The sequence below is a fragment of the Tursiops truncatus genome, chromosome 5 (genome assembly GCF_011762595.2).
Source record: "Tursiops truncatus isolate mTurTru1 chromosome 5, mTurTru1.mat.Y, whole genome shotgun sequence".
NCBI lineage: Eukaryota > Metazoa > Chordata > Mammalia > Artiodactyla > Delphinidae > Tursiops > Tursiops truncatus.
This window is the reverse complement of record NC_047038.1, coordinates 402928-424849: the sequence shown is the minus strand read 5'-3', so window position 1 is coordinate 424849 and position 21922 is coordinate 402928. Positions and strand designations below refer to the sequence as shown.

Below are 21922 nucleotides of genomic sequence, written 5' to 3'. Positions count from 1 at the left end.
TGGGACACATTTGGAAGGTGGACTGGTGGCTCTTAGGAATTTGGCTGGAGCAGCGTGCGGATGTGACGTTTTCTGAGAGGAGGGCTGTTGTAAAGCAACGGGGGTGGTCAGGGGGCTAAGCTGCCTTTGAGAAGCCAAGTGGACATTTCTATGGGCAGATGGGCAGCGCGGCCTGAGTGTTGGGGGAGGTGGGTCAGCGGTGAATGTTTAAGCTTCAAACTGCACATGCACTACGTGTGTGTATACGTACATATACTGTAGGTCGCACAGCATCACATCCTCCACCAATCAAACGTCTCAGGACTCGGGGAAGAGCCTCTGGCCTTGCACTGCCCTCCCTCGGACAGCAGAACCCCGCCCCAGAGTCAACCAGTGTCACCAGTCCCTTGGGCTGCAGAGAGAGGAGCTCTAAAAGTGATGGACGACATCCAGTCACAGAATGAAGACGTGCTGCGTAGCCCGAGGAAAAGTACAAAGGCAGCAGAACCCAGGCGGGTCCTAGTGAAATGCTGAAACCAAAGCTGAAAGGAAAGCCTCCAAAGCAGCTCGAGCGGGAAAGGACCCGCTACCCTCAACGTGCAAAACAGCAAGAAAGAACACTGACTTTCCAACAGAAGCGGCCAGAACCAGTAGCCAAGGGAAGGAAAACTTCAAACTAAACCAGTTAGCCAGGACGTCTCGATCCAGCAAAAAGCGTGCTCTGAAATGGAGGTCAAATAAAGACGCTTTGGAAAATCCAACTCTGAGAACGCTTGTCACCGCTGACCCTCCTTTACGGAAACGGTAACTGGTGTTCTTCCAGAAGAACGTGATCCTTGCAGCCCAGAGGGGCAGGAAGGAAGGAAAGGCAGCAGAAAGGTCTATTGTCTATAAGTCTAGGGAAGAGTGACACATAACACGGCAATAATAACATCTCGTGGGGCTCGAAGTATATCCAGAGACTGAAACACGACAGCAGTAGTAGCCCAGGGATTATGAGGGGCACACGGTGTGTGAGCGGCTGGCCCCCCACGTCCTCTGAGTGGGAGCGTCTACCGTGAAGGGACTTTGCAGGTGGGACTAAGTTAAGGGACTTGAGATAGGGAGATGACCCTGGATTATCCGAGCAGGTTCTGAGTGTCCTTGTAAGGGGGAGGCAGAGGGAGATTTGACACGAAGGAGGCTGCGTGGTGACTTCAGAAGAAAGAAAGCCATCTGAAGATCGTCCTAAAATTTGCACTCAGGACTTGCTTTAATCATGTTAATCATGTGTGCTTAGACAGACAGACACAGATCCCTAGAAATAGGAGGCAGGACCACATGGGGAGGCGGAGGGAGGGGATGGGCATTATTAAAGTATCCTCAGTGCAAAGAGTCTTTAGTGCCCAAAGGCAGGACAGGTCCCCTTTAACAGAGGAGAGGGCAGTGGAAATGCTTTGAAACTTGGCGTGAGGTGTGAGTTAACCACGGTCCTTGAATTAAGAGAGATTAAGGGCTGGGACAAGACAGAGGCCCATCTAGGGCTCCACTTGCTGGACTGGCATTTGAAAAGGGGTGTTTGAGGAGACCAGTCTTTGTCTCAGTCACACAGGCCCTCTGGGAGCCGTCAGGGACTATACTTTGAGAAGTGACATGTGTAGCATGTCCTGGCCACACCTCACGTCGTGGCCTTAGTGCACGTGGAAACGTGTGATTTTGATATATATTTGGGAGTCTGTGAGACAAGAGATTCCTAGAGTTCTCACCTCTGAAGCGGGCGATCTTTAGATGATGGTTGGACAGTGTATGATCAATGTGCAGATGGGCCACTTGTTCAGGGCACCCGCGGCTAAGACAGCTGCGTGAAGTCCAGCCGGTGTGCTGAGCTCTGGGTCCGTCCATCTGCAGGGCTGAGGCACGAGAGGAGCCCCGGCACATGGGGTAGCTGGCAGTGCTGTTCACACAGTCCACAGACTCCCGCTGCTGCCACTCAGGTCATCCCGAGGGGCTCCCCAGGTAGCCAGGGGGTCTGGGGGAAGAATATGTGGCCACCAGAACTCAGCAAGGACTAGAAGATGTTGGACCTGTGTGTCCAGTGGCTGTCCTTGGAGGAGGACGTCATCACGGTGAGGCCACACCTGTGCTCCTGGAGAAAGGCATCTGCCGTTGGTCAAGGTTGGCCAAGGGCTCGCCTGCCAGGACGGTGCGTGCTGGAAGGCAGCCAGGTGCCAGGGTGGCCTGGAGAGGCGTGGCTGTCCCTTCAGGGTGGAGCCAACGGTGGGGAGAGGCACCCACTGAGCACAGTGTCTGGTCGGTGGAGACCGTGGTGTTAGCAGTGTTGGATTTCTGGTGTGGAGCCCTAACAGTGGGACCACAGCTGCACGGCGTGTTTCTTCCACCGTGAGCGACCCCTAAATTTTACAGGGAAAAGAATGGGCAGAACTAGGCCTTATTTTCTCCCCTCTGTGCCCTTATATTGGTTTTTTCTTTCATCCTTTTCTCCCTCTTCATTTATTTTCCTGTTAGGCTTTTCGTCCCTGTCTCCGATTGGTAAGAGGACCAGGGGGCCTGCTGGCAGCACCGTCAATCTTTCTCCCTCTTCCTTCTCTTAAACAAAAGCCTGTATTTTCTCAAATAAAACCTGGCCTAGGGCTTCCCTGGTGGCGCAGTGGTTGAGAGTCCGCCTGCCGATGCAGGGGGCGCGGGTTCGTGCCCCGGTCCGGGAGGATCCCACATGCCGCGGAGCGGCTGGGCCCGTGAGCCATGGCCGCTGAGCCTGCGCGTCCGGAGCCTGTGCTCCGCAACGGGAGAGGCCACAGCAGTGAGAGGCCTGCGTACCGCAAAAATAAAATAAAATAAAATAAAATAAAAAACCTGGCCTGTATCTCTAAGCAGGGCAGAGCGGTTTCCTTCCCTCCGCCCGACCCCGTATCTGTCTCTGACTGTATTGGCTACATTCGCTTAGTGTCTCTGACTGTATTGGCGACATTCGCTTCTTTTCTGTATTCTTGGTGCTGTGGCATTTGGGGCCTTGGTTGGAGACACAGCCCTCCCAGTGCTGAGCCCCCCACAGTGAGCCACTCTCAGCCACCGCGCCCACGCGCCCTCTGCCCGAGGCCCCCTCGGGGCGGGGCACTGGGCAGGCAGCACTGCCCCTAGCGCTCAGCCCTGCCAGCATTATTCAAACTGTCCAATCCTAAATCTGCCGCGTGTACCTGTGCTGCCTCACCCATTCCTTCCTGTGAAAACCCCAGTTAAGGCTCTGGGCCGCGTTCTCTTCACTTCTGCTTCTGCCTCCTGACCCAAACCTATGCTCCTGATGGAAGGGGGTGGCCCCTTCTCTTGAGAAATGTGAATAATAAATTCTTCCTTCAAGGCAGACGTAGAGAATGGACTTGAGGACACGGGGTGGGGGGGAGGGGAAGCTGGGAAGAAATGAGTGGCATGGACTTATACACACGACCAAATGTAAAATAGCTAGCTAGTGGGAAGCAGCCGCATAGCACAGGGAGATCAGCTCGGTGCTCTGCGACCACCTAGAGGGGTGGGATGGGGAGGGTGGGAGGGAGACGCAAGAGGGAGGAGATATGGGGATATATGTATACGTATAGCTGATTCACTTTGTTATAAAGCAGAAACTAACACACCATTGTAGAGCAATTATACTCCAATAAAGATGTAAAAATAAATAAATAAAAACTGAAAAAAAAAAGTTCTTCCTTCAAAGGCAGTTGTCTCCATTTCTGTCACCTTACCATAGGTGATTAAAACAAATCCTGGGCACAAATTTTATTTTATTTTATTCTATTTATTTAGTTTCGGCTGCGTTGGGTCTTCGTTGCTGTGCGCGGGCTTTCTATAGTTGCGGCGAGCGGGGGCTACCCTTTGTTGCAGTGCGCGGGCTTCTCATCGAGGTGGCTTCTCTTGTTGCGGAGCACGGGCTCTAGGCGCACGGGCTTCAGTAGTTGTGGCACGCGGGTTCAGTAGTTGTGGCTTGTGGGCTCTACAGCACAGTCTCAGTAGTTGTGGCGCACGGGCTTAGTTGCTCCACAGCACGTGGGATCTTCCCGGACCAGGGCTCGAACCCGTGTCCCCTGCATTGGCAGGCGGATTCTTAACCCCTGCGCCACCAGGGAAGCCCCCTGGGCACAGATTTTAGAGCAAAGGTGCAGCCCTGCTCAGGATTGCCAGGAACGTGGCTCCAGCAGCTGGAGGCCAGCAGCCCGAGTGGAGGGAATGTGGTCCCGCCCACACCTTGAACAGGCGCAGGGGCTTCTGCTATGGAGACAGGGGCCATGACGCCAGAGTGGTGGGGACAGTGGGGTCCTGGGCACAGATGGACACAGGCACCACAGGGAGGCCGTGGGTCCATGCAGTTGCCTGGGTTCACACAGGGCCTTCATATGCCCAGAAGGTTTTGTAACATTTGCTAAATGAGGACAACGTGACCACAGCAGTTCCCACACTCTCTCAGGTCCCTCGTCACACTTCCCCTCTGGCTGGAGTGGCTCTGGGGGTGGCACTCTCGGGATCTGGCCCAGGGGAAGTTGAGTTGTGGGAACATGGGTTGGGGGTCAGTGGAGAACACACGTCCTCCCCAGCCACTTGGTTAGGAAGTTACTGCCAGACATCCTGGCGTAGAAAACAGCTTCCAGGAACACCCGTGGCAACTAACCAGGAGGAAGGAGTGAATCACCCTAACTTTTGGAAAAGGATTAAACATGCGCTGATTTAACCGGAAACGCTGACATTGACAAGATAACGTGGACCCTAACAGCCAATGTGACAAGGACATGATGTAAGAAGTTTCGTCAGGTCAGCAGGGACATTTTAGATTAGTCATGGCCCAGGAAAAGCACATGACCCTGAGGCTTCCCAACTATGGAAGAAACTTGACGAAGTTCTCTCCGGCTGTGACAGTGGTCCTAACAATGTATACGATACAACCGGTAACGAGTTGTCATGCGGAAAGTCCTGTAAATTAGCAGTGACAATCGTTTTCAATCAGTTACGCTGGAGGGACTAAATTATCTTTTTCTTTTCTCCCTGGACAATGATATTGCAAAATTGTTATGAAAAGAGACAGTTAAAAATGTACACGAGGGAGTTCCCTGGCGGCCCAGTGGTTAGGACTCTGGGCTTTCACTGTCGAGGGCCCGGTGCAAGTCTTGGTTGTGGAGCTAAGATCCCACAAGCCACGCAGCAGGGACAATTTTTTAAGAACGTGGATGAAGAAAGAATCACAGTGGGGCAGCAGGCAGTTAGGATTAAAGGTGTGGCTTCTTCTAGATTCTGTGATGTTTGTGCCATTTATCGATATTTTTCATGTTTAATTTGTTGTGATTTTTTTCTCTCATTCTGACTAAGTGTGTTTCTAATTTTATCAAAATAATTCTGCATTTTTTCTTAAAGAGAGTCCCATTGACTTCAGGCTGCCCCACACCTGGGCAGGCCCAGCCCCACATTCACCTGGTGGTACATCGGCCAAGTAGAGACGCGCCCGAGGCTGCACAACACGCCGCCCTCTTCCTGAGACTCGGGCATCTTTGCCATCTCAGGGCGGGCAGGTGCTCGTGGCGCAGGACTCAAAGGCCCTCCCCAGAAGGGAAAAGGCTGCCCAGCTGGCCGAGAGGAAACGAAGAAGGCCTTCACTGAGAGCCACCACTGAGCGGGTGGCAGGACCTGCCAGGTGTGGGGGGGATGCAGACACGGTCCCTCTCAATATTCGCGGAGCCTGTCTTTGCGAGTCCGCCTGCTGGCGAAGACCCGCTCGTCCCACCGTCGGCAACGCTCGCGGCGCCTTCGAGGCTGTCCGCGGATGGAGGTGCGCGGACGGACGGGCCCTGCCTTCTCGCTTCTGCTCACCCGTGAGCGAGCCCTCTTCCTGCCCCTCCGGGGCCGCGTTTCCGCTCCTGTGATTTCGGTGGTGATTCTGCGGCTTCCACGGCCCCCGGCCGAGGGCTCTTCACATCCAGAGTCCTGAGCGCCGAGGGCTCTTCACATCCAGAGTCCTGAGCGCGGGAGGCCGGGACGTGCCCCGCGGAGGAACCCGTGTGCCGGGGAAGCTCCGTCCGGGCTGAGGGACAGCGCTGCCGGCCGGGTCAGTGCTTAACGAGCCAACGACGGTGTCTGTTCACTAAGTGGTCTTTTGTGTTGACCCATCGGGGAAAACGCCGTGCCGAGAGGCTGGCAGGAAGCAGCCCGGTGTTTCCCCAGGAGCCGGGGGTGAGAGTTTGCAGAGACCACATAGAGCATGACTTTGAGAATACTGACAATTGACTGTAACCAATAAAAGAATCACCTCCAGAATATATAAAGAACTCCTACAAATCAATAAGAAAAAGACGCTCAATGGAAAGGTGACCAAGGCATCTAAGCAAGCCTCGCAGGAGGAGGTGCAGACGACAGACAGATCCAGGACGAGCTGCAGCCTCTCTCACCAGCGCCACCGGACAAGGGCCAAAGCCGCACACACCTCTGCACCCTGACCAGAAAGGCTGAAATTGTGACACTGTTAGTGTCCAGCGCTGGCCAAGGTCTCCCACGTGGCTGGTGGAAGTATGAACTTTGATTTTTGTGTGGAGTCTTGGAAAGCTGTTTGACATTATTTTCTACAAGTGACATAGCACGTCCTACTTCAGCAGACACAAGGACATGTATGTGTGGTAACCAGACACATGGACGAGGATGTTCCCAGAAGCATTTTCCGTAACAGCCAAAGTCTGGCACCAACACCCAAGCCCGCTGGTGCAGAAGGACTGAGAGGCAGGACCCCAACGGCGGGCCAGACTCTCACATGCCCGCGACGTGAGCAGCAACAAAAAGACCCTCAGTGGAACTCAAGACAAAACGTTGGGTGACACAGGCCAGTCACCAAACAATGCAGGACTGGCTGTTTCTGGGCCTTCCAGGCAGGCTGGCAGGTCTGTGCGTACATTAGTTTGCCTCGGTTCCCACACAAAACGCCACAAGCCGGGTGACTTAAACAACATTGATTCTCCCACTGATTAATATGCTGAAACTCTAGCCCCCATGGAATGGCATTTGGAGGTGGGCCTTTGAGGATAATTAGGGTTGGATGAGGTCATGAGGGTGGGGCCCCATGATGGGATTAGTGTCCCCACCCCCATGTGCCAGCACAGCCAAAAGATGGTGTCTGCAGGCCAGGAAGCGGGCCCTCACCAGAACCAACCACACTAGCACCCTGATCTCCAACTTCCAGCCTCCAGAACCAAGATAAATAAATGTCTGTTGTTTAAGTTGCCTGTCTAGAATTTTATTATGTGTCCCAAGCAGAGGTTTAGATTTAAGCTTCATCTAGAAGCTGCTAATTACTTTGGAAGGTATTCCAAGCAGGTCAGGGGACAGTTTGGTGGAAGTTTGTTTGCCATTTTAGTTACTATGCTGGGTCAGAAAGCAGTTAAAGTCTGCGGAAATGGTCAGACGTGGACTTTTCTTCTCAAGATGTTTTTCCTGTACTCCGCTTTCTCGCAAATGGAGAAAGATATGTCCTGAAATCCTGCGTCCTTAGAAGTCAGCTGGTTTCAATTATGGGGAGTGGGCTTCAATAGAAACCCCTGCTTCTTACAGGCACCATGGCTGGGTCACAACCCTCCTGGGGCCAAGAAGCAGGTTGGCCTGGGGCTGCTTGGGGGTTGCTGAGGAGAGGAGTGTGGGCAGTCAGGGCCCTGTGGCCTCAGGGCGTGGGGAGGAGGGAGGGGGCTGGCAGTGAGCTAAATGCTCCAGGGCGCAGGGGCCCGTCCGGGGAGCCCCAGGCGAAGGGATGTCCTTGCCTTTTCAACATCACGGCCCCGGGGCTTTGCAACCCATTTCCCCTGTTTGTATGTTTGTCCTCCTGGTAGCTCAGTCCTGGCTCCTTCCGTCCGTCCACGGCCAGGCACTGAGATACCAAGTGGCGTTTCCCGCCTTATTTTTCAGTTTGCTCTTGTCTGTCTGCCCCAGAACTCAGCCCCAGGGTGGGCAGGGGTGCCAGCCCAGCGCCCTGGTGCACAGCCGGTGCTCCAACAGGATTGGGAGCCCAGTCCCCCCCCACTCTCAGGGGTTGGCTCCGGTCTTTGGGCCCGTCCCTGGCCCCGCCCTCCCTCTCTCCCGCCTCCGCAGCCCCTCCCAGCAGGCCTAACACACTTCCAGGCATTTCCTCCCTACTACGCCCTCCCCCGGACATTATCCTCCCCTGGTTGTGTCCCCTGCCCCGTTCTCCTCCTCCTCTGGGGCCCTGCAGCCCCTGCTCACCCTGCCGTGCCGGGGCCTGTCCCGAGGGAGGGCAGCCCACAACGACGCAGCAGGGATCAGGCAGGTCCCCCGGAAGCGCCGTGGCCCACGACGCCCGGCTCGGCGACGCGCATTACAATCCGCGGTCAGGCCCACAGGGGCGGGGACCCCGGAGCGCTGTCAGGCGATGGGGCAGGATGCCCCGCGTGGACGCGACCCCCACACGTCCTCGAGACAACGCTGGGGGGCAGGGCAAGGGCTGGATTCACTGCCTTCCCTGGGAGTGCGGTGGGGGCGGGCCTTTCACAGCGGGGAAGGGTCCGGGAGGCCCGGGGTGGGGTCGCTTTAGGTCGCCCACGAGGTCGGGGTCCAGAGGGAAGGATGCCAGCCCCTCGGGCTTCCCAAGTGAGAGATGATGGGAGGGAGCACCTCCTGAAAGGAACCACCCCGTCTGTGATGAGGACAGGGGCCGGGCGCCGGGGGTTGCTCGCGGCGGGGCAGGGTCCACGCGTCCGAAGACCCCGCAGACTGAGCCGCCCATGCACGGCTGGTGGGAGCACACAGGGCAGACAGGCCGTCCCAGCTCCAGAGCCATCTCCATCGCCTTCCTCCTCCACCATGGACGCCCAGACTGGGGCCCAGAGGGCCTAGCTCCTCCCCGGACCTCACCCTGGGACCCCCCCACCCCGAGACCGCAAACCCTTCCCCGGCCCTCTGACTCCAGGCGGGGGCCCCCTAGGGCAGGGCCTGGCCTCCAGACCCCACTCTGGGGACCTGGGGCAGTGCCGCACGTTTGCCGGGTCGCCCTGAGCAGCCGCGAGCGGGATCCCGGTGCCGCGTGGGAGGCGTCCGTCTGCGCAGGCGCGTGCCCGGGCGCCGCAGGTGCAAACACCTCTCGCGTCGGTGTCTGCAGGTCGTGTGCCTGTCTCGTCCGGCCACCGGACCTCGTCGGGCCACCTGATCCACCCACCTGCCCGAAAGGCCGCGGAGCTCGGACCTCGGCCCACCCACTGCTCCGCAGGCTCGCCCCGCTCGTGCCCCGCCCCCATCCCGCAGGCCCCACCCCGCCCCCGCCCAAGGGCCGGGACCCCGCCCCAGACCCCGCCCCGCGGGTGCGCGCCTGCGCAGTGACGGCAGGCGCAGTCGGAAGCACGGCGAGGACCGCGGGGCACAGCTGGGGACGGCTGCCCCTCTTTCCCGCAGTGCTGACCCCGCAGTCGTCCTCCACTGGGGCACGGGCCGCCCTGGCCGGGGATGGCGGCGGCGGCCGAGCCCGGGGCCCGCGCCTGGCTTGGCGGCGGCTCCCCGCGCCAGGGCAGCCCGACCTCCAGCCCGGAGCTGGGCGCCGGAAGCCGCTCGCGGTCGGGGCCGGGGTCCGGGCCGGGGTCGGGGCCGGGGTCCGGGCCAGGGTCGGGGCCGGAGCGGGCGGGCGCTAGGCCCCTGGGCCCCGCCGCGCCGGGTCACAGCTTCAGGAAGGTGACGCTCACCAAGCCCACCTTCTGCCACCTCTGCTCCGATTTCATCTGGGGGCTGGCCGGCATCCTGTGTGACGGTGAGCGCCCGCGACCCCATCGCAGATCCCAGTACCTGGGCCAGAACGGGCACCTCACCTCTGACCTCTGCACTTCCAGCAATGGCCTCCCCAGGATAGAGTCCCTTGCCCCTCGGGGCAGGAGTGTGCCAGGCCCAGACCTCTCCGTGGAGGTGATGAGGGCCAGCTCCTGCGGGCGTCTGGGGGCGTCCAGTGGCCGCGGCCCCTCCCCCAGGCCGGTGGAAAGATCTGCTCCCTAGGCGCCCTCACCTGGCTTGGGATCCAGTGGGGAAAGAACGTCGCGGCAGCGCAGGGCAGGTGCAGTGAGTGCGGATGAGGCCAGCGAACCCTGAGCAGGTGCAAGGGGCAGCAGTGCGGTCAGGCAGGGCTGGCCTGGGCCACTGGCTCCCCTGGGCTGGTGCTGGCCCATTCTCTCCTGGGTGCACACTGCTGCCCACAGGGCCTGAGTGCTGGCGCTGCCCAGGCTCAGACTCCCAGAGAGCTGGGCCAGGCCTGCCACCCCGAGTGTGACATGCCCCAACAGGGCTCACACGCCGCCGCCAAGCCGGCCTGGCGGGGTGAAGAGGCCCTCCCTCCTCTGGCTCCTGGACAGCTGACACGTGTGCTGCCAGGGTCCGCTCTTCTAATCCTGCTCGCTTCCGCAGGGGACGGGGCGGGGAACCTCTGCCCTGCTCAGGGAGACGGGCCTTTGGCTCTGGGGACAGAGGGAGCATTCAGGCTAGAGCCTGCAGAGGAGACTGGGCGCCTCACACAGGATGCCTAATGCCAGGGCAAGTGGCAGGTCCCCCTCGCGGGTATGGCCTCCTGAAGGTGGGCACTAGGTCTGAGGGGCGAAGAAGCCCATGGAAGGGAAATGGGGGTGATGTGGAGGCCTTCACTGGGCAGCTGTGCGGACCTTCTCCCCAGCTCTGGAGAAGGAGCCGGTGACCTCAGCAAGCAGAGGGGCCTGACAAGGGCATGGGAGGAAGAGCCCCTTCTGCCAGGGAGCACCCAGCATGTGGGGGGAGCAGGGACTAGGTGCACGGGCCAGAGGAGGAAGCTGGGGGCCGCCTGCCCACAGCCGAGCCAGGCTGGGTGCCCCCCCAGGATGTGTAGGGTGCCCTCTTGCTGCCCCCGTGGGCCTTGAGAGCATAGCTCACCACTGTTGGAGCCTCTGGGCTGTACTCCCTGGGCCGGGGCAGGTGCAGCCCTCATTGGGCCAGCCACCCTGCCTGCCTCGGGGGGCTGGGGGGATCCTGGTCTATCACAGACTGGCTGTGGTCTGGGCAGGCACATCATGTGTGGGAGGGGTAATTAGGGGTGTATGCAGTTGTGGGGAGTGAGGGAAGGGTGTCCCTGGTGAAGCTGGTATAGGGGGTAGGTAGAGGTGCAGGAGCTGGCCAAGTGCCCGCCTGCCCACCCACCCCCAGCAGAGACTTGAAAGAACTGGGCCTATGTGTGCGTGTGTGTATAGGGCGCTGGACGGGGGACTCTCGGGACCCCAGAACACACCGTCATCCAGGACGGTCAGAGCCACCAGGGCCCTGCTCCCCGCTCTGGGCTCTCTGGGGTGGGACAGAGGATCAGCTTGTCTCCATGCCCTCTCCCTACCCCTATGACTGGGGTTGGGGTCAGGAAGTTTTGGGAGGGTGGGCCCACCGTGATAGGCCATCTGCCCCGTCACAGAATGCTGACACCCTACCACACAGCCCTTGGCGGTCCCCCTGGCTGCGGCGTCCTCCCGCGTGCCAAGACCTGGGGTCTTTTGATTCCCGGGCAGGACGGGGTCAACTCACGGGGCTCTCATTCCCATAGTCTGCAACTTCATGTCCCACGAGAAGTGCCTGAAGCACGTGAAGACCCCGTGCGCGAGCGTGGCGCCCAGCCTGGTCCGCGTGCGTATGCAGCATGGGCTACTGCACCTGCGGGGGGAGTGCGCAGAGGGGCAGGGAGGCCAGCTTTTGTGGTGGGGAGTCAGGCCAGCGTGTCGGATGGGGTGGGCAGTGGCCCAAGCACTGGGGGGCTGGGGTGGGAGCGTTCCCTTGTGCTGGTCTGGGTCCCTGAGCTGCAGACTGCATCCCTGCCTGTGAGCCCCTCCCAGGGCAGCAGCTGGGCGACACTTCCCGATGGTTCTGACCCTGTCTTCTCCAGGGTCCCTGATACCCAGCACTGCCCCTCCTGCCTGTTGGTGGGCCTCCTCCACCTGTACTTTATCCGGGTGGCCTGAAGTGTATCACGGAGGGGAATAGGCCGGGGGGAGTGGCCAGCACCTGTGCAGCTGGATCAGGCCTGGGCAGGACCAGCCGGGGCCTGAGCTACAGTGGGGGTTGTCTGAGATCACGGCCCCGGCAGCCCTGAGTTGGTCGTGCACAGGGAATGGGGAGGTCAGCATGCAGGGCAGTCCCCGGCAGGACCCCTGGGAGCGTCGAGGGGCTGAGAGGCACACACAGCATCCTGTTAATCGTGCTCGGGAGGACCGAGGGGGGTGTGGCGGTCAGGCAGGTGGCATGGGCTGGTGATGGGAGCTCCCTGGGACAGAGAGGAAGTGGGGCTTAGGGACCCGGCTGCCAGGCCTTAGGGCCCAGGCTGAGGCCGAGCTCTGCTCCCTCCAGGTCCCCGTGGCCCACTGCTTCGGCCCCCGGGGGCTCTACAAGCGCAGGTTCTGCGCCGTGTGCCGAAAGAGCCTGGAGGCGCCCGGGGTTCGCTGCGAAGGTACCGCCAGGAGCCTGCCTGGCTCCTCTGGGGTCTAACTCCCTTCTCACCAGGGACCTGGCCTTTGCTGCCCAGGGGCGCCCAGCCTTCCCTGCGGTCAGGCGGTAGCTCTAGCGTGGGGTTCGGGGATTCTGGAGCTGCCCGCGCCGGGAGGCGGGGAGGCGGGGAGGCGGGTGCAGGGGACCGCAGGGGCGCAGGCTGCGTGTTGAGGTGGGCCCGGAGGGGAGAGGAGCGGAGAAGCTGGTCCCCATCCCGCCGACGGAGGGGGGACTGCTCCTGTCTCGCACGTCGGACCCCAAAAGGTTAAAGAATGTGCCGTCAGGGGAGGGGCGGCCCCAGACAGGAGCAGAGAGGCCGGCGAGAAGGGGTCTGGCAGGGTCGGTGGGCAGCGGCGAGAGGCCCTAACCCTGCCCGCCCCCCAGTGTGTGAGCTGCACGTTCACCCCGACTGTGTGCCCTTCGCCTGCAGCGACTGCCGCCAGTGCCACCAGGACGGGCACCGGGACCACGTGAGTGCGCTGGGCCGGGGGCCGGAGGGCCGGGGAGGTGGGGGAGGCTCCGCGGAGCCTGCTGACAGGCCTCTCCGCAGGACACGCACCTCCACCACTGGCGCGAAGGAAATCTGCCCTCGGGCGCGCGCTGCGAGGTCTGCCGAAAGACTTGCTGCTCGTCCGACGTGCTGGCCGGCGTGCGCTGCGAGTGGTGCGGCGTCCAGGTGGGGCGGGGCGGGAGAGGCGCGGGTGCGCTTGGGGCGGGGGCGGGGGTCCTGGGGGCGGGGCGGGATGGATGTCGCGGCCAAGACCTGTGGGGCGGGCTGCATCGTCCAGTGGCAAAGCAGGTTGGGGGGCGGGGGTCCTGGGGACAGCTCGTTTGGATCGGGGTGTTTTCCGGCTTTTGGGGTGGGGGTTCGGTTGTGCAGGGGAGACTGAGGTTGGGGGTTGCGTGGGAGCTCAATGTGGCCCCCCGGGAAATCACTGAGGGCCGGCCTGGACCCAGGCCCTCTCCTGTACCAGGACCCCAGGCTCGAGCCCGTGCCCTCTCCCCCAGGCCCACTCGGTCTGCTCCGCGGCTCTCGCCCCCGAGTGCACTTTCGGGCGCCTGCGCACCATGGTCCTGCCGCCGGCGTGCGTGCGCCTGCTGTCCCGCAACTTCAGCAAGATGCACTGCTTTCGGATTTCCGAGAGCACGGCCCCTGAGCCCGGTGAGCAGGGCGGCGGGGAGCGGGCGTCTGGGGTGGGGGCCGGCCCTCGACTGAGGCCAACTGTGACCGTCCCGCAGGGGAGGGAGAAGACAGCGTGGACGGAAGCTCCCCCGCCGGCCCAGGGAGAGAGGTGATGACACTAGAGTCCAGTAAGTGCCCCTTAGCAGTGTCCAGCCCCGCATCCCATGCCCCGTTCCCCCATCCCGTGCCTCGTTCCACGGATTTGCACCCACTTCCCTGTGGCCCAGGCAAGCAGACTCTGAAGATCTTTGACGGCAACGACGCAGTGCAGCGAAACCACTTTCGTGCCATCACCGTCCCCCGCCTGGCCAAGAGTCAGGAGGTGCTGGTAAGAGGGACCCCGCAGCCGCCTTGCAGGCCCGTCCCTGGGGGGCTGCGGGGACCCAGCGTGGCCTGGCTCCGCTCACGCCCACCCCCACCCCCCTCCAAGGAGGTGGCGCTGCGGGCCTACTACATCACGGAGGACCCTCAGGGCTTCCAGCTGCAGGCGCTCCCTGCACCTGCTCTGGCTGGCAACACCGGGGCCTCAGGAAAGGCCTGGAGCGGTGGGACCACCGAGGAGGAGGGCAGTAGAGGCCCAGGGGCCCGAGACGCTCCCAGCATCACTCGTGTTCCCGAGGCCTGGATCATTCGCGCTCTGCCCCGCACCCAGGAGGTCCTGAAGATCTACCCTGCCTGGCTCAAGTGAGACCCAGGTCCCCGGTAGGGTCCGCGGAGGGAGGGAGGCGTGGGGGCTGTGTGACCCCAGCTCCTGAGCTTGTCCCCTGCAGGGTGGGTGTGGCCTACGTGTCCCTGCGTGTGACCCCGCAGAGCACTGCCCGGACTGTGGTGCTGGAGGTCCTCCCACTGCTCGGACGCCAGGTATGTGTGCTGGGCCCGCCCTGCCTGGCGTGGTGGCCCCGTGTGGGTCTTCGGGAGGCGGGGGGGGGGGGGGGGTGTTAGGGCTGGTCCAGGCCTGATGCCCTGAACTCCACCCCAACAGGCCGAGGGGTTGAAGAGCTTCCAGCTGGTGGAGGTACTCATGGGCAGCAGGCAAGGTGAGCGGGCAGCCTGTCGTCAAAGCCCTGACCAGTCCTGCCCCCAGGCGCCGGCGGCCCTGGGCAGGTGCTTTTGGAGGTGGCCGCGGGGCCTGGGGCTAATAGTGGTGTCTCTCAACTCTGCAGTCCAGCGCACGGTGCTGGCGGACGAGGAGCCTTTGCTCGACCGGCTTCGTGAGATCCGGCAGGTCAGTGGGTGTGGACACTGGCCCCTGGGGAATGGCTGGCCTTTGGCCATGGCTTCTACCTTGTAGAGAGGGAGTCTGTCTGCCCTTAGGACACAAGGCCACGCTGGCGGGCAGCTAAGCATCCCGGCCAGCAGTGCCTCCCCTTCGCAAGTTCCCCGCGTGTCCTTTCTCTCCTCTCCTTTCCCGTCTTGGCGGCCTTCAGCCTGGGGCGTCTTCCCTTCGGCCCCCTTGGTGGACGGGGGGTGGGGAGGCCCGTCCCCTAGTGCTCTGCTCGGCGTTCCCCCCTCCCCGCAGACGTCCCTGCGGCAGATGAGCCAGACGCGGTTCTATGTGGCTGAGAGCAGAGTGGTGGCCCCGCGCGTCTCTCTGTTCGTGGGTGGCCTGCCCCCTGGCCGGTCCCCCCAGGAGTATAGCAGTCTGCTGGACGAGGCTGTGGCCAGCAAAGGTGCGACTGCCTGGGCTGGTCCGGGGCGCTTGGCCAGGTGGGGGCAGGGCGGGAGTCCTGAGAGCAGGTGTGCGGGCTGCCGGGCCGAGGCTGCGTCCCCCTGCTGCCCCGCTCCCCCCAAGCACTGGCTGAGCCTTTCCCGAGCTGGTTCCTGGCCCAGAGGGTCTCCGTCCTCACCTCTGGGGCCCAGACCCCATCACCTCCTCTGAGGAGGTTTCCTGCTCTGGGCCCTGGGGGGGTGCCCTGTGCCTGGAGTGGGGGGGCGCTTCCTGGGAGAGCTGCGCTGTTGGGTGGTGTGAACTTATTCCTGGCCTGGGGGGCCGGGTGGGGCTGCCTGGGGTGGCGGCCCTGGGTCGGGGGCCTGGGGGGCAGGCCCCTGGCGTCTGACGGCAGCGTGCCGCCCCGTCCCCCCCCGCCCCCATCTTTGCAGCTGGCCTGGTGTCCGTGAGCCACGTCTACTCCGCACAAGGTGAGCCCCCACGGGTTGTGGTCATGTTGGGTCCAAGGTCGCTCCCTGGAGTAGCTGGAGCAGCCTTGCCCCCTTGCTTCACCTTGTTTGGGGCCCGTGGGCCGGGGAGACGGTGCTGTTTCATTTCCTGGCTCACGGCCGCGATGCTTTTGCTAAAACGTGACTGAGGTGCAGAGAATGTTTTCTCCACAACCTCTTGTGCTCATGGGTTCCATCTTTTATGGCGGGAAACTTCAGATCTCCGCAGTGGGAGGACAGTACCGTGAGGCCCGTCTCCCCTCTGTGGGTCCATAGCAGTTACCAACGTCCTCCGTGCCTCTCGCGGGTCCTGGCGGGGGGGGGGGTGCGGGTCTGCTCCACCCTGCCTCCAGGTGGCCTTCTCTGGCCACCCAGCATCTCCTGTCTCTGGGCCCGGCTGTCCTTGGAGGCTTCCCCCAGGGGAGGGAGTCACGCACTGCGGGGACGCCTTGGGACGGGCTGGCCTGAGGTGGGCCATGGCCAGAACTGGGGCCATTCGGCCGCGGGAGGAGGCGAGGCCCCAGCCCAGACACCGTGTGGGTGGCGGCAGGACAAGTAACCGAGCTCACGGCCCACCTGCCACAGGTGCCGTGGTGCTGGACGTGGCCTGCTTTGCGGAGGCCGAGCGGCTGTACATGCTGGTCAGGGACACGGCTGTGCACGGCCGGCCGCTGACCGCTCTGGTGCTCCCGGACGTGCTGGTGAGTGGCGCCGGGGCGGGGCCTGGGGCCATAGGTTCCACGGCCAGTTTGTCTAATACCCGGTCAGTTGGAGCAAAGTCCGGGTCTGTGTGCACGGCTGATTCACTCCGAGGGAGGGGCCCGAGGTCCGATGGAGAGAGGCCGGCACGCCACGTGACTGGCCCTGCAGCGGACACCTGTTCAGGGCTGGCCTGTGTTTGTGACTGTGTGTGCGGCCCTCGCAGGGTCGTGGGCCCTGGCCCCGCTTTTCCTGCCCTGGAGGCCCCTGCAGCCCTGCTCGCACCCTGGGCCTCCTCTGGCCAGTAGGTGATGCTCCCTGACCCTGGAGGCTGTCCCAAAGCCCCAGCAGTGCCCCAGACCCCGCCCTGCGCTGTGTGCCCTAGTAGTAGCTTCTGGTCCTTGGCCCTGCTGGCCCCCAAGGACCCCCCGTGGTGACCGGACCCCAGTTCAGGCCGAGCAGGATTAGAGCAGAACGAGTTCAGGGTCTGTGACTGGGTGAGCCACGTCTGCAGGTTTCTGCTGCCCTGTCCTACCATCCAGACAAGGAGGCGGCCACTGCAGGTCAGGGCCCCCCTCCGCCGGCTCCACGGGCAGAGACGGGTGGGTGATGCCGACACGCACTTTCTCTCTCCCGGCAGCTGCCTGCCCTGGGCTGAGCAGGTAAGTGGTGACCGCAGGCAGCTCGGCCCGGTGGCTCACACGTCACCCCAGTGTGTCCTCGGCCTTGAGCCACGGCCGAGCCCGTGTGCGGCCGCTGCCCGCTGTGTCTGCGCCCGTTTGTCTCCTGTCACCCAGCAACCCCCGTCGCGGGGACCCCAGCCCCCGTCCTCACCACGTGGGGACCCCTGCTCCCTGCCCACTCTCGCGGGCGCTGTTTCTGCCGTTGTGTTTGGGGGCGGGCTTTGTCCCGTGGCCCAGGGGAGGCCTGGGGCCGCCCTGCGAGCCAGGCTGCCCCTCCTGACTGCCGTGTGGGTGGGCGGGGGCCTGGCAGTGGGCTGGCTCTGAGAGGGGCAGGCGGGGTCCTGCGTGGGCTTCCAGCCTAGGCTTCTGGGCCATGTGGGTCTGGTGGCGGGCATGGTCTGAGGACACGTGGCGTGGCAGCTGTGGCATGGCCGATGTGCTCAGAGCTCCAGGCTGGCCAGTGCCTTCCCGCCCCACTGGCCAGGGGTCTGTGGGCGCCCCTTCTGTTGTGGGATGCAGCCCGAGCAGGCAGTGGTGAGGTGGGGTGGCCGCGTGGCCTTCCTCTGGAGGGGCCGGCCCCAGACTGGCTCAGGCAGGTGGGCTGAGGGGCCGGGGCCGCCACTGCCAGGCCGCGTGCTGGGGGAGGCCCGGCTCTGTCTCTGGGGGTCCGGCCAGCCCGCCCTAACGCAGTCCCATCCGTCAGCACCTGAAGCTGCCCCCACACTGCCGCCCCCTGCTGGTGTTTGTGAACCCCAGAAGCGGAGGCCTCAAGGGCCGCGACCTGCTCTGCAGTTTCCGGAAGCTGCTCAACCCCCACCAGGTCTTTGAGCTGACCAACGGGGGGCCGCTGCCCGGGTGAGCCTGCCAGAAGGGGTAGCTGCCCATGCCCGCCCCCCGGCCAGCAGGAACAGGTTGGGGTTCGGTGGGTCGGGACCCTTGAGGGCACCCTGGGTGGGGACGAGCTGTGGCTGCTTCTGCCCCGGGGGTGACCTCCTGTCCCTGCTTGTTCGCGGCCGTGGCCAGTGCCGGGACACGTCCTGTCTCCCTGCTGCCAGGTTCCACGTGTTCTCCCAGGTGCCCTGCTTCCGGGTGCTGGTGTGTGGCGGGGACGGCACCGTGGGCTGGGTGCTTGATGCCCTGGAGGAGATGCGGCACCGCCTGGCTTGCCCAGAGCCTGCCGTGGCCATCCTGCCCCTGGGCACAGGTGGGGTCAGCTGGCACGTTGGGGGATGGGGCCCCGGGCTTGGCGGGGCGAGGGGTGGGTGTGGAGAGTCAGCGTGTGTCTTGCCGCTGTCCAGGGAATGACCTTGGCCGGGTCCTCCGCTGGGGGGCGGGCTACAGCGGAGAGGACCCGTTCTCCGTGCTGGTGTCGGTGGACGAGGCGGACGCCGTGCTCGTGGACCGCTGGACCATCCTGCTGGACGCTCACGAGGCCGGCAGTGGGGAGAACAGCGTGGCAGACACGGAGCCCCCCAAGGTACCGGTGTGCCCGGGCGGGGGTGTGGCACCCGGCTGGCGTCTCTCTACCACGTCTGTCCAGGTGTTCGTCCTTGTCCCGGCCACGCCTTGGCGCTGGCGCCAGCGCTGTCCCCTCGTGGACACGGGTGCCGGGCCTGGGGATGGCCGGCTCAGAACCTGAGTGTGGGGCAGTCACCGGACAGAGCAGCTCTGTGACAGGAGGCCGGACCCACCGCAGGGGCAGCGGGGAGCACATGGTGGGGGCCGACCGGGGCCAAGGGACAACGCGTCTTGTTCTCAGATCGTGCACATGAGTAACTACTGTGGGATTGGCATCGACGCAGAGCTAAGCCTGGACTTCCACCAGGCACGAGAAGAAGAGCCCGGCAAGTTCACGAGCAGGTGCCGCAGGGCAGGGGTGGGTGCGGGGCTGCCCTGGCGACCATGTACTTCCTGGGGGCTCGCCCCGTGACTGTAGGTCCCCCGCCAGGTTCCACAACAAGGGCGTGTACGTGCGGGCTGGGCTGCAGAAGATGAACCGCTCCCGCGGCCTGCACAGGGCCCTGCGGCTGCAGGCGGGGCGGCAGGAGGTGCAGCTGCCTAGCATCGAGGGGCTCATCTTCATCAACATCCCCAGGTGCCCGCACGCGGGGCGCCCGGGCTCCGGCCCCCCCCCCGGCCTCCCTCCGGCCTCCCTCTGACCTGTGTGCCCCTCCTTCTTGGTGCAGCTGGGGCTCGGGGGCCGACCTGTGGGGCTCCGAGAGTGACTCGAGATTCGAGAAGCCACGCATGGACGACGGGCTGCTGGAGGTGGTGGGGGTGACGGGCGTCGTGCACATGGTGAGCGCGGGGGCGGGGGACCGGGGGGCCGGGCTGCGGCGCTGCGGCCCTCTGAGCATGGCTTCCCCTCTCCCCCACCAGGGTCAGGTCCAGGGTGGGCTGCGCTCCGGCATCCGCATCGCCCAGGGGTCCTACTTCCGTGTCACCCTCCTCAAGGCCGCACCTGTGCAGGTGGACGGTGAGCCCTGGGTCCAGGCTCCCGGGCACATGATCATCTCGGCCGCAGGCCCGAAGGTACTCCCGGCGCGGGCTGGGCAGGGGGATCGCTGCCCGCAGGCCTCGGCTGCGCGGAGTGGCCGGCATGGCCTGGGCGCCTGGCGGTCCTGCTGCGGCTGGTTCTTCCCTGACGCGGGGAGGTCGTGAGGCTGGATGAGGCCGGCCAGCCCCCAGGGAGCCCCTCCCCACAAGCCGCGGTCACACCACGCTCCGCTCTTTCCCCTTCTGTAAGATGGGCTGAGATGGCAGCGGCCGTCCTAGGACCCGGCACCAGGTGGCCTGCAGTATTGCACAGCCCTCAGACCTTGCCTGTCTCGGGACAGGTCCACATGCTCAGGAAGGCCAAGCAGAAGCCCAGGAAGGCGGGGACCCCCAAGGATGTGCGAGCAGATGGGGCGCCTGCCCCTGAGGGGGACTCCAAGTAGAGGCGGCTCCTGGAGCAGCGCTCACTGGTGGATGTACTCGCCCACAGCCCTGCCCTTGGGTGTTTCCCTCTTGTCCCATCCCCGTGCCACACACAAGTGCTGGGTGGCCTTCGTCCCAGTGATGGGCGGGCACGGGGCTCTCTGGGGCCCGGGCCACTGTCCTGGAGGGCACACACTCCTCCCCAGGTCCCTCTGCCACCTCTGACCCCTTCAGCCAGGCAGTGCTGCACCTCACCTCATGCCCCTTGGGCTGGCCCCCTGGATGCTCCTACAGGGCAACTGGCTCTCTGGACCCTGGGGTTGCCCAGCACAGACACGGGACACCCTGGCCACTAGCTCTTTGGCCTCACCTCTCCACCGAGGGCTGTCCTGGGGGACGTGCCTCTCCAGGCCCGGGTGGTGTCTGGCCGGCCCAGTCGGAAGCTGGCTGGTGGCCCCGGAGTGACAGGGCTGGGATGGGAGGGCCCCGAGGAGGCCAGGTGGTGCCCAGGAGGTAGCAGGAGCCTGGCTGGGGGCCCAGAGGAAGTGCGGAGAGCGTGCAGAAGAGCGGGGGCGGCTTCAATCAGCAAGGCCGACATGGCACATGACCATCGCGGCGCTCGGCCTCCCATTTGCCGACAGTCAGCACATGGGTGCCGTGCCCGCTGCTGGGCAGACGGGACTCGTATGATCTCCGTGCGTCTCCACGCGGAGACCTGGCGAAACAGGATGCAAACGTGGCTGTCTGGCGGGCCACTCGCAGAGCCCCTACCACAGAGCCCCAGAGTTTAGCCGGCCCAGAGTCTCGACCTGGTCCCCAGAAGAGCCCGACCCCAGCTGCCTGGGAGCCCCCAAAGCCCCAGAGAAGGGTCCACGAGCCCCTCTCCTGATCGCCTGGTCTCTTTGCCTTTGGCGCTGTCTTGCCGCTGGGCCCTCGCACCCTGGGTGGTGGCCTCACCCTGACATTCGGCCCCAACCTCGGACATGGCCTGCCCAGCCCCGTACCCGCCAAGCTCGTGCCAAAACTGTCCAGACACGTGCATCGGAACAGCCGTGGGTGGCGGCCCGTCCTCGCCACGTGCCTCTGGTAGCCGCCGTGTGTCCCCAGGTCTGCGTCCCCGGGGATGGCATCAGCTTCTGCTTTGCGGGCCCCGTTGGTCAATGTGGACCGTCTTGTAAATTTTGGTTCAGGTGAACGTGTCCTCTGTGCGTGCGTGAGTGACTCTGTGTGCCCGGAGGGGCTGCGTGGGCTCTGCACCGCCCCCCCCTCATTTGTAACTTATCACCTAAAGGTGACCGTAATTTATATGTGGGACAAATACAGTCTGGGCGTCCTGTCCTGCTGCCGTGTCCTGCGTCTGTGCCCGAGGCCAGTGTGTCGGGGGAGGAGGCCTGGGATGTGGGGGCCGGTTGGATAGCCTGCTGCCGCGTCCTGCGTCTGTGCCCGAGGCCAGTGTGTCGGGGGAGGAGGCCTGGGATGTGGGGGCCGGTTGGATAGCCTGCTGCCGTGTCCTGTGTCTGTGCCTGAGGCCAGCGTGCTGGGGGAGCGTGTGTGCCTGAGGCCAGTGTGCTGGGGGAGGAGGCCTGGGATGTGGGGGCCGGTTGGATAGCCTGCTGCCGCGTCCTGCGTCTGTGCCCGAGGCCAGTGTGCTGGGGGAGGAGGCCTGGGATGTGGGGGCCGGTTGGAGAGCCGAGCAGCTGCCAGGGCCCTCTGCCCGCGGGACGTGCTGCCTGTTGAGGACCAGGCCACATCGCACACCCACACCCACCACGGGGCTGCGGCCCCAGCTGCCCCGGAACCACCCGCTGCC

The 21922-nt window shown here is 63.6% G+C and overlaps 1 protein-coding gene across 13 annotated transcripts; it reads left to right on the top strand.

The window, feature by feature from the left end:
* Positions 1 to 7312: 7312 nt before the first annotated feature.
* On the top strand, positions 7313 to 21450 carry DGKQ (diacylglycerol kinase theta). Of its 13 annotated transcripts, XM_073804714.1 has the most exons (24): positions 8084 to 8271; positions 9104 to 9742; positions 11537 to 11616; positions 12334 to 12433; positions 12856 to 12941; positions 13022 to 13147; positions 13429 to 13633; positions 13711 to 13782; positions 13882 to 13982; positions 14085 to 14338; positions 14425 to 14515; positions 14637 to 14691; positions 14818 to 14879; positions 15174 to 15324; positions 15755 to 15793; positions 16397 to 16512; positions 17897 to 18048; positions 18249 to 18397; positions 18492 to 18670; positions 18890 to 19053; positions 19142 to 19288; positions 19380 to 19491; positions 19573 to 19725; positions 20031 to 21450. In XM_073804714.1, exons 2-24 carry the CDS (start codon positions 9445 to 9447, stop codon positions 20130 to 20132), a joined length of 2994 nt encoding a protein of 997 aa, XP_073660815.1. In that variant the 5' UTR covers positions 8084 to 8271; positions 9104 to 9444; the 3' UTR covers positions 20133 to 21450. The 13 variants fall into 13 exon arrangements, 9 of the variants coding, with proteins under 9 accessions (XP_073660821.1, XP_073660820.1, XP_073660818.1 ...); XM_073804719.1 differs by having other exon boundaries at positions 7317 to 9742; positions 19940 to 21450; XM_073804717.1 differs by having other exon boundaries at positions 8078 to 9742; positions 12902 to 12941; positions 13446 to 13633.
* The last annotated feature ends 472 nt before the right edge of the window (positions 21451 to 21922 follow it).